The following is a 19,591-nucleotide window of genomic DNA, read 5'->3' as shown; positions in this document are numbered from 1 at the left end:
GTTGTCTACAATTTTAGCATTTGGTGATACAGGTTTTTTTTTTTTTTTTATTATTATTATTGTAAGTTCAATTATTTGTAGAACAGAGGGATTAGAAGAATAAGTAGTGTTAATTGCGCGGCAGGTATAACGAGCAGGTCTAATCCCTCTTCCCCCCTCTTTGTATTGAGTTTTTGTGGGCTTAATGAGTGGCAGGTAGGGCTGCTTCCTGCTTTCTCACATGCTTAAATAGGCCTCTCACTGCTTGCAGTCTTGGACCCTGGCTGTGTACAGGAAACAATTGATTTTGAGCATAAAGTTAATTATGCCGAGAAATTAGACAGCCCTAACGTTGGGTGAGGACTGAGAGGCTGATTTCCAGACAGTTCTTAACACACTCCCGACTATCATTCAAGCCTTTATTTCCTTTTCTGCAGACTTGAATAATGTGATTGTGTATGCCCCTTGGGTTCCTTTAAAATATAAAAAGAATAAAATAAAATGCCCTTTTTTTAATATTCAGTCTGGATGGTTATTTTCCTTGAGGAATAAAATGGGCAAAAACCATCTGGGCTTTGCTTCTGCGCTGGTCTGAGTTTCCTAGGCTACACAAATCAGTATATGAAGATAGCTTTAACTCAAATAATATCTCAGTGTGGGGTTATTATTGAAACCAATGGGGAAAAAAATCTTATTGAAACTTTTTTCTTTGATGGATTGACTAGTGCATGGAGGATAAGCCTTGCAGAGCGTCTTCTGAGCTGAAGGTGGAAAAAGCATTGCGTCCCTAACTTTTGTGTGTGTGTGTGTGTTAAATGAGTCCAGTATATTCGTAGTACTCTTCCTTGTCCTTATTGTTATTATTATTATCATCTTTTTATTATTATTATTATTATTATTATTATTATTATTATTATTATTATTATTATTATTATTGTTATTATTTTACCATAAATTGACCTACTTTGTTTAAATATTGTCCTGTCCAAATGATTGACAAAGTAATAAACGCGTCATGTTGTTGCATCTGATTATGCTGAGACATTTGCATTGCACTGAGGACAATATGACAACCTTGACACGCGGGGGATTGTCCACGTCAAATAAACACGTCTCCAAGGATCCATCTATATTGTTGTGGTGACAAAAACCTCCCATTCAACCTATTTTCTCTTTTTCCTTTCCAGAGGATTTAGAGTTCCTGTGTCGTTTTGAGCTGCGCAGGTTTGCAGTGAAAGACAGCAGAAGTTCTGGATGAGAGAAAAAAAAAACATACACACACACATATATATTTGAACGAATGAATGAGTAAATAATCTACAATGGCAGCTCTTTTCCATAATTAATATCTCCTCCTTCTTTGCACCTCCCCTTCTTCAGTTTTCCCTTCCTGCATTCTCAGGTCCAGTTATCCAAGTGGTTCTTGAAGCTGTAGTGGTTGCAAAAGCTGAGTGCACAGCAAAATATAATATCAATAAATCATGCATAGAGAGTACTTATTTTTCTTAAAGCAAACACAGAATTTATTTTGAAAATTGCTTTAGCTCAAAACAACCAAAAAAGAATACTTTCTTTAAAAACAATATATATTTTCTTCATGTTTTATGGAATTCTGGTGCAGTTTACAATCTGTCGAAATAATCTGGCCAGCATTTAATATTTTTATGGGCTATTTGGGTTATAGATGGAGGTCATTTCTATCCCATGGCGTGCCCTCCTACAGCAGGTGATCGCCAAGTCACAACGTGTCAGCGGTGGCCTGATACAAGTATAATAATAGTTAATAGAGCGTAATAGACAGAATGGTATTAAAACCTAACAAAAATGTGTCAAAAGCCAAAGTCTATGTCTTCATTAGCTTCATCTCCAAGGACCGTCGAACATTTCATTAGTGTGTAATTTATGAATGTTTGACAAATATTAAAGAGTATGTAAATAGGAGAGGCGTAATGTGTTTCCTGCGGGAGATGGCGAAATGACCCAAAGTCTTCGATACTTGGTAGAGTGATCACATGCATTATGGCTCTCTTCAAACTGAGCATTTGCTTGTCTGTTTGGATCATATTTCCCATCTGACGTGTCAAATAGTGCAGATAAACCAATGATTCATAATGCTGGCTGAATTTGCATCCCCTAATACTCTGTGTTATTTTGATATATGATGATATACTGTCTCTTCTATAAAGTGTACGAGTGCGCTTTTGCCATTATGGCTCTTGCTAAATCAGTAGGAGGGTTTGGGAGACGGTCCATTTCCTTGTATGTGAAGCACTTCCAGTGCAGAGACAGGGGGCGGGGGGAGTGGTGTTTTATTTCTATATCGGCAGGATTGGCAACTTCTTAGAGGCTTTACTCAGAGCATCTTTAAGCAGAGAAACTTGATAAAGTAGGGCCTGCGATGCCTTGCAATGTCTATTTTATTATTTTAGGAGTCATGTTCCGTTTCATTTTGAATCTAAAAATGAACAAAAATCCATCAACATTTTTCATATATGATCAGAGGTTCATGCCAACTGGCATAGGAGTTACATAAATTTCGATTTAGGGTTGTAACTTTGTGATTTGATCAAACACGTTTCTTTGTCAAAAGGGTAAGTTATCAAAATTGTAAATCAGCCACACGATGCATGACTTTTATTTATGAACCAAAGGTTTGATAAGACTGGAAACTATTGAACTATTCATATTTTTATATTTAGACTTATTTTTCTTTATCTAAACATTTTGATTTTTTTTTTTTAAAAAAAAAAGAGAGAGCGAGAGAGAGAGAGAAACACTTTAAGCCACGAAATCAGTTTGAAAGCTGCAACAGAAAGGCCGTCATTTGCTGCACCAGATCACTCTTCGCAGCTATTTATATATTTGTTTCTTTTCTTTTCCATATTTTTCTGACTTTTCACGCTGAAACTTATGAATACACCACAACAATCTTACGCAATATCGCTAGACACTTTGCCAGTTCAAGCAACACACTCTCGTGCATACTCGAGGCTGTACACTTGCGGGAATAATCGAAGTCATCACAGCTTCAAACTAGATAATATTTACTTCAGACTTGCACATCAAATGTGAGATTTCACATCAAAAGAGACCAAATAAGCGGCTCGCTGATTTCCTCATGCAGCTGCATTGAGAGCAAGGCCAACAGGCGTATCATACACTGAAAAGGAGCTGCTATTCAGAGTGCAGGTGTGAAGTATGTGGCACATTCTGCCATAAAATGTGGAGGTTGTTAGAAATCCGTGTTCGGGCCTATGGGCTGATGTGGGGGGGTCTCATTGGATGGAGGCCGCGTATGAAATAATTTAGTTTCCTGAAATCTGGGGAGGACTGCAATCTTAAAACCTGGTGAGAGGATTGAAGATGGAGATGTGGAAGGGAGGTGTTCTAAGGATTCATTGGCATAGATTCCCTTTTTTTATGTCTAGGTTTTGTGACTTATATGTATTTTCCCTGCTACAAAAGCTACCGCAGGGGTGTAGCCTTAAACCTGCCTTAACTGTGCTTGCTCGCCTTTTTTTTATATGCGGAATACAGTTAATCTAGCTTTAAAAGCCGTCATAAATCTTTATGACGGAAGCTCGTGGTAGCCAATATATCAAAGCCATATGATCGCGCAAATCCCCTCGGAAACCAACCTTGGATGGTATCAGAATAAAAAATTCAATATTCGTGACAAGCTTTATGGTTACAGTTAACTTGTGAGGGTACATGGTTTGCCTTTTGACCTCACTTCTACACATTAAAATCCAGTAAATACAGTGGAGATGGATGCTTCTGTACGAGTAATTAGAATTATCAGATGGTTATAATAAAGAAGGGAAATGTTTTTTGGGTTTTTTTTTCTACAGTTTATATTTATAATTTATTTTGAGCCTATTTGATCAGGACATGAAAATAATTAATCGTGTTATCTTTTCTTTAGGTTGTTTCAGTACACCAGTCTGACAGTAGAAATCTTGTCTCTGCTGGGTCGACTGCACCTGTCTATGTGTCTTTTTTTTCCATCTACGCCATGCCACTTCTTCCCTGATAATTATGACCTGGGTCGTGTTTGAGGTGCTGATGGTTGGGCTGGAGCGTGGGGTGGAGGATAGAGGGAGAGACGAGAGAGCGAGGGAGACAGACAGAGAGAGAGAGAGCGAGAGAGAGAGAGAGAGAGAGAGAAAGAGAGAGAGAGAGACGTGTGGGGGAGGAGGGTACTGTGAGACTGCTAATCCCCCTATTAAAGAGGCTTTGTTCAATAGTGCTGGACAGTTTCCGGAAGTCGGATTACCGCCTCCATTATTTCACAAAGAAATGATATTTCACACTTAAATGAGCCTTCCGATCCAACATTTGTGGTGACAGGCTCTTTAAAAAGAAAAAAAAAAACTTTTATTATTATTATTTTTTTATGATTATTATTATTCGTTTATTTGTTTTTCTGTGTATGATTATTGCGCTTATGTATTTCTTGTAAATTCACTTTTTTTTTTCTTTTTTTTTTTCTTTTTTTGCCAAGCACTTCCTGAGTTGTTTCTTAGTGGACAGGCATTGGTTCACTGTTGTTGCTCAAGTGAAGGCTCTTACACTCTCACCCAAGCACACATTAACACCTGTTCTCGATTCTTGACCCTAAATCTGGTGTCAGATCAGTGGTTGCCATTTAGCTTTTGGAGTAAACCCAACCAGAGCAGTAGTTCCAGATTTTTCGTGGGGAATGTGAGTTTTTATGATAAAAGTTAACAATCATCGCCTTCTTACATCTGCGCTGCACAGATAAAAGATCACAGTCAATGCAAAGTCTTTGTCTGAAAACTAAGCCTCCACCCCACTCGTTTTCTGGCCGAGGACATGGATTTTATATACATGTTCATAAATTATTAGGCGTAAAGGTCAGTAATCTTTAGCAGAGTGCACAGTTCTGCAGCGCTGGCGCACGATTTCATCTCTGTGTGGCTTCTTAAAAAAAATGAAACAATTTTTCTTCCCGCAGATTAAATCATAGGTTGATAGATGGACCTCCTGAATCACTTTACTCTTTTTCGCTTATTTTCTAATCAAACAACCTTTTAAATATTCCACATCTTTTCTTTCAGCTCTTGTCTATTTTGACGACTGGAACTAAAAGCTTGGGGGGACCCAGTAGAGAGAAGCCCAACAAATCGGTGACAAAAGGTTTTCCGTGTCATCAACGTCGTTCAGACGACCCAGAAGAATCCCTCTGATATAATTCCCACTTCAAAGACTCTTTCTTTCAATTGAGATCCAACTGTCTTTTTTTTTTTTTTTTCTTTCTTTCTTTCTTTCTTTCTTTTTTTTTTACCCCTTGCACGAACAGGAGCTGGTGCCAAAGAGGCATCATCCTCCTCCTTTGCGTTTGTGTATGCGTGTGTGTACGTGTGTGTGTTTCAACATTGAGTTGGGCCTCTTCCACAGAACAAACTGTCATGAACTTAACCAAACTCTATAAACGAGTTGAGCTGTAGCTGCACTATTTCTTCCCTCCCAAGTTTCAGCCAAGGTCTTACTGAAAGGTGCAGCGCCAAAAGTTTTCCCAGCAAAGCAGAACTCCTCATACATTACATGTTTTTTTTTTGTTTGTTTTTTTTTTTTTTTTTTTTTTTTTTTTTTGCTCTTTCTGGGGCTACTTTCACTCTCATTATACTGTTTAGACCACGGATCATTCTGGAAACATTGTTTAGAGCTGATATAATTCTTGTGAAACACATAATTATCAATAAAAGTAAGTTTTATTTAGTATCTCGGAGTGGGGGAAAAAACTATAAATATGATTTTGGTTGAATTTATCCATTGAGCACCTTGGGCCTCTTCCAAAGCAAGTCTATTATGATGTGGGACAACTGCGCTTTAGCGGCTTCTCCTTTGATTGTCGTAAAGTAGGCCCAAAGCAAAAGAATATATTTTTCTTCTTTATACTGCTCCAGTCTGCAGCATAAAGGACATAGATTACCGTTTCCTACCCCATGGGAAGCAAATATTACACTCTTTAGAGTGAGCTTTTGAGTCCTCGGACTTGGCCCCATATCATTTGAGTTTGACTTGGCTATTGCTATAGAAATCTTAATTCACCATGAGGATTCACCGTCGTGAAAAAAAAATGGTTCTTTGTGCGAAATGCTCTTTGAAGTCTGGAGCCGAATATTGTAGCTTTTCATCAAACTGCCCACGTCTGCATCAAACCACAACTCAGCTGAGTAAGTAAGATTTAACATTTAACACAAGTGGAACACAAAGTAGACCCCCCCCCCCCCCCCCCCCCTCCACCCCACACCACCACCACTAACCCCTACCCTCCACCCCCTCCACGCAAAAAAATTAAAGAAAACTCTGAAGAAAATATTTTAAAAATATAAATAAATAAATAAAAACAACATATGACTGTTGCATACTTTATACCTGTTCGTTTTATGGGTGTTTCTATCCAGGATGATGTGGAAATTTCGTTACCTGAGTTAAACAGACTGACTATAAGACACGTAAAAAATAAATAAATAAATAAATAAAATTAAAAAAAAAAATTAACCTGAATGTGTAAAATAAAATGCTTTGCTGTTCCATAGATTTCAATAGCTTGAGTTTTCACTTCTGTCATTCAAGATTTATTCAAAATACTCACAAATTACAAGGCAGTTCGGTACGCAATTTGGGTGTCGCTCGATTTCAGATAAAAGAAAGATTAACGACAACGATACAAAAAAAAAATAAATCACAAAATTCCCACTGTGATAAAAAACATTTATGATTTCACTGTTGTTGTTTTTTTTAACCAAATACGGCAGGCTGATGAAACAGTTCAATTGTTGCACAGATGAAGGGGGAAAGCGATGTAAACATAAAATGTTTGTACAAAGATATGCAGTCTTCAGTAAGAAAACTGCTCTGAGAGAGATTACAAAACTATCGACATCAACACATCGAAACTTACAAAAATTTACAAATGTACAATTTTTGCTCGAATTGAAACATGCACTTTGGTTCAATAATACAAAATCTTGCAATATCAGATTAAAAAATAAATAAAAACATATTGAAGTCAAAACTCGAATTTACAAATTGGATTTACAGTAACACGCCTAGCCTACAATGAAATCACGGTGTCTACCAGAACTACACGATTCTCTCCACAAGTGGACCAGTCAGGGCGGGTTACAGGCATCGAGCCAATACTTTTGGATCACCGAGGTTTGAAAAAACTATATATTTTCTTTCTGTGCCTGGAAGTTAGCATGTTTTTATTTTTTATTGTTTTGTTTTTTTTTTGTTGTTGTTGTTGTTTTGTTTTGTTTTTAAAGTTTGCACATCTTTCCCCCCCGCAACGTGGTTAAGTGCGTCTCCTGGCTCTGGATGTCTGTTTGGTGGCTCATCCAAAACATGACTAAAAAAAAAAAAGAGGGAGGAGACCAGTAGGCCCTCACAAGATATATGCATCCAAAGCCAAACATTTCTTCCTTTTTGTCATTCTTTCTTCTCTTGTTTTCACAAAAGTCAAGTTTTTTTCATCACAGAACTTTACCGGGTTAAAACGCGTCCCTCGGTTCTGGGTTTCTGTAAGGTGCTTCGTCTGCGTGGTCAGGTGTGGAGTGGCCGCTGGGGGGTGTTTGGGCGCCACTGGCACCTGAGCTGTGGCACACGTACCATTCGCTTAAATTTGCAGGCTGGGAAGCTCCAACCGGCTCTGACAGCACCGAGGAGCCTCCTGGCTCTCGGCCCAAGTCTGAGGAAGGGGACACCAGGGAAGGGGTCGACGACTCATAGCCCGAACTGGGCGGAGGGGACTTGCAGTGCACTTTCATGTGTTTCCTCAGAGAGCTGGGGTGTGTGTAGGACTTATCACAGCCTCTCACTTTGCAGTTGTAGGGTTTATCGCTGGTGTGGACGTGGGAGTGCTTTTTCCGGTCACTGCTGTTGGCGAAACGTCTGTCGCAGCCGTCAAATTCACATTTAAAGGGTTTCTCACCTGTCAGCAATCAGAAAGAGAGGAGTTAAAAAATCAGAGGAATATATAAAATGAAACATTTTAAACATAAAACCAGTCTATTAATATGTGCATTTATTTGTGCATACACTCTCCGGATATGAAACATGGGGACTGTAATTATTACAATGTAATAACGATATAATAACAATATAATTTTATTGCTAGTTCAAGCACATAGCTACATTATTATTATTATTATTATTATTATTATTATTATTATTATTATTATTATTATTATTATTATTATTATTATGTTCTGTCTTAAGTTCTGTCTTAAGTTTGCTTTTTTGACTGACCTGCCCACGAATGTCAGTGTAGTGTAAACACTGACATTTTACACTACCCCCCCCCCCCCCCCCAGGATGCTGGTTTCATACTTGCTCAATAGGCAAGCTATAAACATGGGCTTAAAACGAGCTGATAGGATTAATGATAAAAGTAATGATAAAGTAATGCAACAGCCACCCCCACCTCCCAATACTGACATCTGAATCCTTCAAATATGAAGTGAATTTAATTTTGTGTTTTAATAATACGCGTTTCTGTCTTATTATAAGGCAGTGAAGGCAAAGAGAGAGAGAGAAAGAGTGGAAAAGGACAATCTGAATAAATTACACGGAAATCATCCGCTGCTGATTTTTCTACTCCGATTAAAGCTTTTGAGAATACGTAATTGCCTCTGTCTAATTACACTTGCGGGTTGAATATCAATTTGACCTTCAGCTGTTGGGTTGAGAGAGCCAATCAAGGATATTAGTGTAGTACAAGAAACCGTCGAGGAACAGACCCCAGGGGCAGCCCCAGTCATAACCACACTTTCGGTTAGGTTTTAAACATGATACCAAAGACCAGGCCCCTCGGGAGTCAACACACAGAAATAATTTAACAGATTTGTACTTAGGTAATGTGAGCAAATGATATGAATAATACATAGGCAGCGCAGAAATGGAACAGAGGGGGAGCGCCATGCAGCCACCGATAAAAAAAAAATAAAGGAATGCAGTCACTGTATTAATTTACAAGTCTGACTCGACAGTTTGAGGCCTTTTTTCCCTCCCAGATCTGCAGCACGTCAGAGGCTCTGACATTCAGGCAGCCATATTGAACCATACTATGTTTTCATTCTTTTTTTTTTTTTTTAAACTTTTAAATCAAAGATAGCCTCAGTTTTACCCTATCGGACAGCATGCAGGTAGGCAACATTGCTGCATCGGGGAAATGTTTGTTTTATTTCTTTGGGATGGGAGCACTTGTCAACTTGTTGCTTTGACTAAAAGCTACAAACACTCACTCTAAAACTGACTTCCCCAAGAACAATACACAGCCGTGAAATTCTGCTCAGGTAAAAAGTTTTGAGTGCATAAAGGTTAAATTAAACAAACTTTTGTGGACTGTGGATGCCTTTACAAATGCAAAAGCAAAACTTAAAAGCAAAGAGATTTTCTGAAAGTATAAGAAATAAATGACAATGAAAAAATAGAGAATCAACACTGAAATAGCTTAAACTGGTTGATGCAAAACCATTTAAATAACCCTTAATCATATCAGTTACGGAACATGAAGATGCACCTCTCCAACTTAGCCGCCCAGTCATGCTTGGTGTGTGTGTACTACTTGGAAGAGACATGACGTGGGCCTCAGTCTTTGTGCTGTGGTGTAAACAAGAGGTTGGACCGTCAAACGCCTGAGTGAGCTGTACCATAATCCTCAAACCCGAGCTTTGTGAAACTTGTGAGCGTTGATGCAACTCCTAACAAACAGGTGGCCAAGAGTTGTTGCGTCCTGGAGTTGGCCATCAAGCGTGCAGACCAATCGATTGCCATAGGTAATTTGAGTATATGCAAATGCGTACAGTCAAGAGCTAAAGTCAGACATAAAATCTAAATAAAATCTAGAAGGAATAAAAACATATTTAAGCAAAAAAAAAAAAAAAAAAAAAAAAACAACAACAAAAAAACAAACAAAAAAACACCCAATTTCTTTTAAGGTGACATTTAAACCATTTAATCACATCGTGCAACTTTATCCCGCGAATAGTTGGAGTTGCCTGCCTTGTTATAAACATTTGATTTCTCAGATGACCCTGCTGTCGATACTGTGCACAAAAACACCTCTTCGAATCTTGACTCTTTATCATTATATTTTAGATATGATTGCACAATTTCAACAGTTTCATCAGCATTCAATTATATAAATAAATCGCTACTGACCTGTGTGCGTCCTTTTGTGAATCTTTAGATTCTCTGATCTTGCAAACACCTTCCCACAACCAGGGAACGGACATGGAAACGGTTTCTCCCCGGTGTGCACTCGTATGTGATTCACAAGTTTGTACTTGGCTTTAAACGGCTTTCCTTCCCTCGGACACTCTTCCCAAAAGCATATGTGGTTCGCTTGCTCTGGTCCTCCAACGTGCTCCACTGTCACATGCGTTACGAGTTCGTGCATGGTGCTGTAAGTTTTGGAGCAAAGTTTCTTCGGCGAGTGCTCCGGCTCCAGCCACTTGCAGATCAGCTCTTGCTTTATTGGCTGCCTCATGTAGCGGAAAAAGGCGCCGGCTCCGTGGTGGTGGTGGTGGTGGTGGTGGTTAGCGCTCAGATTCATGTTCAGATTCAGACCACCGTACGCATGCAGAGGCGAGGCAGAGAACGGATCAGCCCTGGAGCTTGCCACTTGACTCAAGTGATCAGACCTGACATACATTTCTCCAGGTAGTCCTAACCTTATTTGTCCATTCAGTGCTTGGCCACCCGGTGATCCGCTAGAAGGCTGCTCGTGATGAAGTCCGGAGAAGAGGGTGGTATGGTTCCCAGCGTCAGGGTGATGACCATAGTGTCCGGGATAGCTACCTGTTGTTGAGACAAACATTCCGTGGTGAGAGGCTGAACCAGCAGTCTGGTCAGTCAGTACGGGCATGGCTTGAGCTGTCAGATCTCTCCGGATGAGAAAATCCCTACCTGCGGATAGAGCCTGGGCCGTGTGAGACATAGAATAGGGCACCGATGTCGCCTGAACCGGGCCAAAAGCTCCCGTTTGACTGGAGACCACTTCACTGTGGCCTGCCATATGATGATTGTGGTGGTGGTGATGGTGGTGGGGATAATGATGGGCTGGGCTGATTTTGAGGGCCGCGGAGTGCCCCATGTGTTCTGGCCCGAATGGACTCGGCCCCAGGCGGGGTTCCGCAGTAATCTCCCCAGGGTGCGAGTGAGCCATTGAGTGTGGATGGCTGCTGAACCCCGGGAAGCCTGTCACGCTCTGAGGGGTATGGTGGTGATGATGGTGATGGTGGTGAGCCCCTGCCAAGTCAACTAATCTCAGCGCCGTGTTCCGTTTGGAAAACGTAGGGTCCATAACGGGGCTTCCCAATGCATCCACGCTCATTACTTCCTAATTTTAGAATAACTTGACAGCAGGCAAAATAATAATGATGATGACAAATATATTTTAATCGCAATGAAAAATAAAGAAGAAGAAAAAAAACTTCATAAAGTTAAGTCTATCTGCAGACAACATGGAATCCCATTCGGTTGAGAGGCAGCAGCAGGACGCTTTGATACTGAATAGAGATTCATGGTAGGCGCTGCAGCCCGTGGAGCTAAACAATCACCCTGCGCTCTAATTGGTCAGAGCTCCGTGATTGACGTCACCAGTGACACTTTCCACCGTGATGAAAAATGTCTTAGTGACAGCAAGCGGCCAGTGCGCATGCCCAGTGCCTGAGGCAACGCTTGAGAAAAATAGTTGTTATGCAAAAGGTTATTGTAGAATAAAAGTCCTTAAAAAGTTGATCCATATGAACAGCCGTCTTTTCTTTTATAGGAGCAAAGAAAAGCTGCGCAGAAATGAAACAGCAATCGCCGCACTTTGTGTGATTACAAAACACTGTGCCGCGGAACAGTACGCATATCGCCTCTATAAAAGTTGTGAGGATCATAAATAATGCAGTGATATCTTAATTTTGCATTGCGACGCATGCAGCACAACTTCACTCATGTGAAAGAACACTGAAAGCCGTTTAAAAAAAATGTGCAAATGAAAACTCCGCGTGGGAGTTTAAAATAGTCCGGAGCACGTAGCATTAAAATTTATTTTCATATTTACATATGGAGCAGTTTGCCCTTCAGCGCGAATCGGAAAGTTAACTTGGTGTTTCCAATCCGCGTGTGTGTGTGTGTGTGTGTGTGTGTGTCGGATGAGTGAAGAGGGAGAGCCGCGGCCATTGTACCGAAGAGAAAAAAAATCACTGGACGGAACCTGTTGTTATGATCCAGGGTAATTCTGCTTTAGACCCAGGACGGCAGCGGATGAGGGTCATAGGAGGTGGTGCCGCTGCAGACTTAAGTTCGACATTAAACCAGTGTAGGCGACTGTAAGTATCGGTAACCGAAGTCTATATATGTTTATGATCTCTGTTTCAATCTTTATTTTCTGGTTTAATGCCTGTCAAAGATTTTTTTTCGAGTGAAACTAAATGCAGAAATATTTATATAAACTGAAGCAACTGGTGCTTATGCTTACATACATGTGTTTGTAATTTTAATCTGCCGAACTGGTTCATTTAATTGGGAGCTTTTAAAATACAAAGTGATGAAATAAGATTCTTAAATATGCATTTTAATCCTCATTGTGGTAGATTTTTTTTCCCCTGCAGAAATGTTTATGCATAAATGTTGATGTTTTATATATATATATATATATATATATATATATGTATATATATATATATATATATATATATATATATATATATATATATATATATATATATATATATATATATATATATATATATATATATTCTAAGTAGAATTTGGTATATTTTTTAAGTCTCCTTACTTTTATCTGTTTCTCTGCAAACATGTCTTGAAATTAATATGGTTTAAATGTATTTGGACTCAAAGTTTCAGTAACAGATTTACAGATTATTTACTAAGCTTTAGCTCTTTTAAAAGTTCTGTTAAGAATAACTGTGATGTTGAATGTTTATGAAGTGTTGTCTGTCTTTCTTAGCTATGAATCAAAGTGTCAAGATCACAGCAAAAATGTCTTCCATCCTATCCTATCTGAGTTTGTTCTCACTTCTTGTCTTTGACTTAACAGCATCAATTAGCACTAAATGTAAATAGAACTTGTGTTTTGTTCTATTTGTATGTTAAATCAAGTAGCTGAAACTATTAATATAATCTGTCATCATTGGGCTAACATTTCCAAATTAAAAATATAAGATACAACTATATTACTCTAAGTGTTTTCTGTCAATTGACTTGTCATGACCTTCGTTGACAGCGTCTATCCAGCACGTTAGAATCTAAGTCAATATTTGGAGACGTGACGGATCCCAAAGATGTTTATTAAAAGGCCTTTACGCATGGCTTCACAGCCTCATAGCTGCAACATTCACATGTACCAGAGCACCAGCGTAATGCAAAACTCCAAAGAGCTATTTCTGGTCCAAGTTGCACATGCACTCACTCACTCAGACATGCAAGCAGGGGAGTTGTGTAGAATCATAAAGAAAAACGCTGAACAATGCAGCAACGTCTCATAAAACGTCCCTTTTGCTGCTTTGGCCTCGGTGCTTTTACAATTCCTCCTAAAAACAGCTTCTGGTAACACTTAAATTCTCCGCATTTTGGATCTGTTATTGGCATTTTAATCAGGCTGTATCTTTTGTGCCTTATAATTAAATATGCTCTTTTAAAGCATTTTGCATGTGTTGCCAAAGTTTTATGTAATTCCTCCTTTCTTGGTGAAAGATTTTCAATTTAGCTTCCCTTGTTGCTCGTGTGAGATCATGACCTCGGGGTCTGACTCCATGTTCCAGTAACATGCTGTTCTTACCGTTGTCCACCTGATGAGAGATTCCTCCAAACTTTGCAAAGCACAATAGTGGAATACCTAAAAGGCGGGTCAAGCTGTTAAGTTGAGAACAACCAAACTTTCCTTCTTTCCTTGGTCTCCTAAGACTGACTTGGAGAATGCAGGGTGGAAACTAGTAGCCAAGAAGATATTTTAATGGTTCGCATGGCACGTCTGTGCGTGTGGCTTTGAACTCTAGCAGCCGGAGGTTCCTGCAGAGAGCGCCGCAAATCCCACTTGATAACTTCTACAACCCACAACGTTTTACGCACAGACCACGCATCACTGACCTGCAAAGAAAGAGTAAGTTGCAAAAGTATGAGTAGCCAAAACCGTGATAGACACATTAGGAATTGTGGTATAGCCAAGTCAAACACAAGCCTGTGCATTCTATGCCAGCTTTAAGTACGTGGGTTGATGGTGAGCGTGGCGTAAAAAAATCTAAAGCACAGATGTTGCACCAGTGAGGTTTGCAAAGCAGAGATCGCGCGAGAGGCAGAAAACAAAAACTGCATGTGGATTCCATTTGAGGAGAAAGGGGTAGTTCGATTATGACAGCTCTCTGGAGAGAGTAATGACAGTGGCCATAGTTTGCATCAAGCCACAGGGCTTCCCGCGGGATTTCGAGGAAATCACAAAGGTTTTCACATACCTATGGCTAGATAGGAGGGATTACAACAGTTCATGTGAAAACATTATTACTGGATAATGCAAGTTATCCCACGTGCCATAAATCAGCATAGTGACATGAACATTCACAAATCTCATGTTGATATACAACTCAAAAGGTCAAAGTATTTAATGAGAGTGTTAATTAGCCCAAAGCGAATGTTTTGCCAATCAATAAAATGCCAATTAATCTAACAAACCCCTACACGGTCAAGCGCTTCATGTTTATAAAGTCTGCTAAATGTAGCTTCAAATCTTGTTTTGACTTTCTGCTTCCTTCACGTACAAGTCATGTTTTCTATGTTTGAACTTTTTGTTTTGCCTTTTAACCAAATCCACAGTCAGCAATCTCAGAATATCTGGGATTGATGATGCAAAGAGGCCAATAGAAGTGTGGGCCCCGAACCGTGGATTGTTATTTGGTGAGTGCATGTTATTGGGGGAGAAGGAACTCCACCAATGAACGAGCAGCTGTGGCGCCACGTGACTGCCCCTTCCTCTCCCATTCATCAGGGCTGGACTGTGTTGTCTTTTCAATTCATTTATCTGCAGGAATGATTGCGACTATCAGTCTAGAGCTCACTGCCTGACTGAAGAGGTGAAAGTTGCGCCCCAGGAAGATAAACCGCAAAAGACAATATTGCATGTAGGCTATACATGATTTTTGCGCGTGCATCGGATGAGCGGTGTAAGGGAATTCCTTGTGTCGTAAAAAAAAAAAAAAAAAAAAGTAAACAGAAAATCATTGGATTCGAGTTTGCTCAGTCCAGTGAGGTCCAGGTGATAGCTGCAGTGAGGGGGTGGAAGAATATCTGCGCGTGGTTTTTTGATTTCTGCTCTCAGTCGTCTCGACGAGTCCAGACTGAAGATGCTCTTGGACGCAGGACCGCAGTATCCCACCATAGGAGTCACTACTTTCGGCTCCTCTCGGCATCACTCAACAGGCGAAGTCACGGAGAGAGAAGTGGCGCTGGGGATAAACCCGTTCGCGGATGGAATGGGCGCCTTTAAAATAAACCACAGCTCCCACGATATTGGCTCTGGACAGACAGCGTTTTCCTCTCAGGCGCCCGGCTACGCAGCAGCCGCCTTGGGACACCATCATCACCCAACCCACGTTGGTTCATACTCCACGGCTGCTTTCAACTCCACCAGGGACTTTCTCTTCAGAAATCGGGGTTTCGGGGATGCCGCCGGGGCACAACACAGTCTGTTTGCCTCCGGAAGTTTCGCAGGGCCACATGGACACTCAGATGCAGCGGGACACCTGCTCTTCCCGGGGCTCCACGAGCAGGCAGCGAGCCACGCGTCTTCCAACGTGGTCAACAGCCAGATGCGGCTGGGTTTCTCGGGGGACATGTACGGCAGGGCCGATCAGTACGGCCACGTAACGAGCCCCAGATCCGACCACTATGCGTCGACTCAGCTGCACGGCTACGGCCCCATGAACATGAATATGGCCGCACACCACGGAGCAGGGGCCTTCTTCCGATACATGAGGCAGCCGATCAAACAAGAGCTCATCTGCAAGTGGATCGAGCCGGAGCAGCTGTCAAATCCCAAAAAGTCGTGCAACAAAACTTTTAGCACGATGCACGAGCTTGTGACCCATCTGACGGTGGAGCATGTGGGGGGACCAGAGCAGACCAACCACATTTGCTTCTGGGAGGACTGCACCAGAGAAGGGAAGCCATTCAAAGCCAAATACAAACTTGTAAATCATATCAGGGTACACACCGGAGAAAAACCCTTTCCGTGTCCGTTTCCTGGCTGTGGCAAAGTGTTTGCTCGATCGGAAAATCTAAAAATTCACAAAAGGACTCACACTGGTAAGAGTTCCCCCTTTGACTGACTGCTTTTTACTGCCAAACCAATGTTGACAATATCTCATCCAAAACATGCATGCGATCCGGGTGGTTATTTACTACAGTAGGCAGCTGGACTCTCCTCACTGACATGTGATGCAGTGCAGTTGTCGACAGAAAATATTTCAAAGGTTTGGTATTTTAGTTGAAAAGTTCTCATTTCTTTTCTTTTCATTCTATTTTTAATTGGCATTAAGATTTAGATAACTGAAGTGGGTTAATTTACAGCCTTAATAAAAGGCTATAAAGATGTAATTAAATTATGCAGATTAAAGAGGATTTAAAAACAAAAAAAGTATTTTAAGCCACCTGTTTTTTTCCTGCTAAATAATTTATTTACACGTTGAAAAATGTGAAATTGAATTAACTGTATTTATAGCCTGCAGAAAAATGTTGATCAATTATTTATTCCTTTCCTTTTTTTTTTTTTTAAAGGTGAGAAGCCTTTTAAGTGTGAGTTTGATGGCTGCGACAGGCGATTTGCAAACAGCAGCGACCGCAAGAAACACATGCACGTCCACACGTCGGACAAGCCCTATCTCTGCAAAATGTGCGACAAGTCATACACACATCCCAGCTCCCTCCGAAAACACATGAAGGTAAATCTTTTTGGTTTTTTGAAAGCATCTATTTATTTACTGCAGTTTAAAGAGGATTTTGTTACTATTGGGTCTGACAGGAAATGGAAATAAAAACACAAATGTTTGTATTGGTTTTTTTTTTCTTTTTAACAGAAGTGGGAAAAGTTTATTTAAACAAACTTTTCTTATCTTAATGCGAATAACTGTGTTTTTGGATTTGCTTTGGTTTTGAATGTTGCAAACGTAGATAGATTTAAGGTTTTAACTGGATTTATTTTTTAGCAAATTCTTGTCTTATTCCATGTTAACACAAAACACACACATAATTCAATAGAACCTTTTATTTTATCTCTTGCTTTGTTCTGTTTCTCAATACTGAAGGTTCACGAATCCACCAATCCGGGATCGCAGCCGTCTCCAGCGGCCAGTTCAGGGTACGAGTCCTCCACACCTCCCACCATCGTATCACCGTCCACAGAAAACCAGAACAGCAGCTCCATATCACCAGCAGCCTCAGCAGTACATCACACAACCAGCCACAGCACGCTGTCGTCAAATTTCAATGAATGGTACGTGTAAATACTTTTGAAAGGAAAAAAAAAAGATAAAGAGGAAAAAAAAAAAAGACTGCAGAATTTTAAATAAAAAGAAAAAGAAAAAGAACTGCTTGGACTTTTCTAAAGTCAGCCAGTGCAACATGGACTGAGAAAACACGGGAAGCCCAAACGATCAGTTAAAGCTGTCTGATGTCAGTGAAAGAGAATGCATGGACAAAAGGAGGCACGGACAGCCACCATGTTACCCCCCCCCCCCCCCCCCCCCTCCTTTCAGTATTTCTTTGAGTCTTTATTTTTACTGAGAGACTGCACAAAAAGAGATCTCAAAAAGCATGCTATCTGCGGGGGAGAGGCCTAAAATTTTTGTACATACGAATTTCACCAAGTTGGGGAAAAAATGTAATATTTTAATGTGTAAATAGTTCTATCACAGTTTAAGGGAATTTGTGAAAATGTGGTCCCTAGATATATGGAGAAATGAGATGGTTTTAAGAATATTGCGACTTCATTGAAAAGAATGTTATAGTTGTGTACCAAATGTGAATTATTCAGTATTACTACAGTCTACACGTCGACCTAACCGACTCTTAGTATTAATGTGCTTTTGTAGCCTATCCAGTGCAACATTTTCGTCCAAGGTCCAGTTTGAGTAGCACAGTATCATTGTTGTTATTTAATGTCATGTCGATAAATCGTGTAGTGAAAGCCTGAAATTCCGTGTCAATCTGTTTATGTACGTGATAAATATAAAATCTTTGTCAATTGCTTTGTCTGAAAGGAAGTATTATTACATGTAAGTAGCTCAATTTTCCATATTTATCCGCATGTAAAGGACCGGTAACATGTTAGAAATGATCGGTATTTATGGAGAAATGCGCTCGTATGTAAAATTTAGTTTACAAAAAAAATGTTTGGATACATTTCGTACTATATTAAAGGATTAAAAAATACAATAATGGAATGCGTTGGAGGTTATTGGCTTCAGCAGTGTATGGGTTGATCTCAACATGAGTTCTGTGTGAAACTAATTGATTCTTTTTTTATGTTGGAGGCATGAAAATATCCATCCGCTGCAGACGAAAACAAACCTTGCCCCAGCCTTACTAATCCATTTAATGCGGAGTTGTTTCACGTTTAGTTGTGTGAATACGTTCACCACTTTACACTAGTTATGTGTGTGTGTGTGTGTGTTCATGCATTTTGCACGTGTCCATCAGTGTTTGTGTGTGAGGCATCAACTCGTTTGAAATTACCGTGTTTTAAACAACACAGTTACAACTTTCCTGACACTCGATAATAACTAGTAAATTCACCCCCCACCCCCAACACACACACACACACACACCCCTCTTTCTTTCTGCATCTTCTGTTTATCCAAAATTAACATCCAACACTTTGCCCTCCAGTAATGTGCAAATTAAATCGATTAATCACGGAGGTTGTTCCTCAGTGTATAAACCCAAGTAAGCTATTTTGCGTTACTTAATTGTTCGGGAATCTAATTTTCAAATCTAATTTATTTTCCTTTCCTGCGCGTTTCGCCGGATTTCCCAGATTCAGGGAGAGGCTGTGAGTGAGTGAGTCAGTGTGGCCCCCTTCATTGTTCCTGGCTGCAGCTTGCTTGACCGCCCCATTAGGCAGAGATCACATCAGCAGCCGCCACTGATCATGGTTAACACTGCCAGAGTGCACGGATCTACGATCTGTCAGTCTGCAGCTTTGTCAAAAACCGAAAAAAAAAAAAAAAATTAAATTAAAAAAAATAATAACCCTGAATAGGAAATTTTAACCTTAAAAACACCGACCTGCACATTGCTATGGATGCGTGCGCGCGCATATCTCGCGTGCGTTCCTTGAAAAAGTAAAACAAAACAAAAAAAAAAAATAAAGCGAGAAAAAATAAGAAGGAAAGCAAGAAAAAAACGAGCCCACCATCTTAGATGATTTGTTAGAAATGTATTGAAATGTATTCATATTTTCTTTTCACGGACTATTAAATGCAGAGATAAATGAAGGATGGTAATAAAATGACTTTTTCGACTCTATTTAACACTATCTATCTGGTCCATGTACAGATGCTTCCATTGATGCTCT

General features: G+C 40.0%; 2 protein-coding genes across 3 annotated transcripts; one reads left to right on the top strand and one right to left on the bottom strand.

Annotated features, from left to right (window-relative positions):
- Nucleotides 1–6,746: 6,746 nt before the first annotated feature.
- Nucleotides 6,747–11,501, bottom strand: zic4 (zic family member 4). Of its 2 annotated transcripts, XM_079260209.1 has the most exons (3): nucleotides 10,921–11,501; nucleotides 10,174–10,812; nucleotides 6,747–7,942 (listed from the first exon to the last, which is right to left on the bottom strand). In XM_079260209.1, the coding sequence occupies exons 1-3, from the start codon at nucleotides 11,345–11,347 to the stop codon at nucleotides 7,503–7,505; spliced, it is 1,506 nt and encodes a 501-aa protein (XP_079116335.1). In that variant the 5' UTR covers nucleotides 11,348–11,501; the 3' UTR covers nucleotides 6,747–7,502. The 2 variants fall into 2 exon arrangements, with proteins under 2 accessions (XP_079116335.1, XP_079116334.1); XM_079260208.1 differs by having other exon boundaries at nucleotides 10,174–11,501.
- A 3,597-nt stretch (nucleotides 11,502–15,098) lies between these two features.
- Nucleotides 15,099–18,419, top strand: zic1 (zic family member 1 (odd-paired homolog, Drosophila)). Its single transcript, XM_079259711.1, has 3 exons — nucleotides 15,099–16,323; nucleotides 16,795–16,958; nucleotides 17,322–18,419. The coding sequence occupies exons 1-3, from the start codon at nucleotides 15,363–15,365 to the stop codon at nucleotides 17,517–17,519; spliced, it is 1,323 nt and encodes a 440-aa protein (XP_079115837.1). The 5' UTR covers nucleotides 15,099–15,362; the 3' UTR covers nucleotides 17,520–18,419.
- The last annotated feature ends 1,172 nt before the right edge of the window (nucleotides 18,420–19,591 follow it).

Source organism: Telmatherina bonti (assembly GCF_933228915.1).
Source record: "Telmatherina bonti genome assembly, chromosome: 20".
Classification (NCBI taxonomy): Eukaryota; Metazoa; Chordata; class Actinopteri; order Atheriniformes; family Telmatherinidae; genus Telmatherina; species Telmatherina bonti.
The sequence above is the reverse complement of the archived record's forward strand: the minus strand, read 5'-3'. Positions and strand labels throughout refer to the sequence as shown.

Bases quoted from the DNA above. Each gene is read 5' to 3' on its own strand.
- zic4 (XM_079260208.1), bottom strand. From the start codon at position 11,347: ATGAGCGTGGATGCATTGGGAAGCCCCGTTATGGACCCTACGTTTTCC. The intron at 7,943-10,173 runs GTCAGTAGCGAT...GATTGCTGACAG, and splicing joins TCACAAAAGGACGCACACAG to GTGAGAAACCCTTTAAATGT.
- zic1 (XM_079259711.1), top strand. From the start codon at position 15,363: ATGCTCTTGGACGCAGGACCGCAGTATCCCACCATAGGAGTCACTACT. The intron at 16,324-16,794 runs GTAAGAGTTCCC...TTTTTTTTAAAG, and splicing joins TCACAAAAGGACTCACACTG to GTGAGAAGCCTTTTAAGTGT. The intron at 16,959-17,321 runs GTAAATCTTTTT...TCAATACTGAAG, and splicing joins CCCTCCGAAAACACATGAAG to GTTCACGAATCCACCAATCC.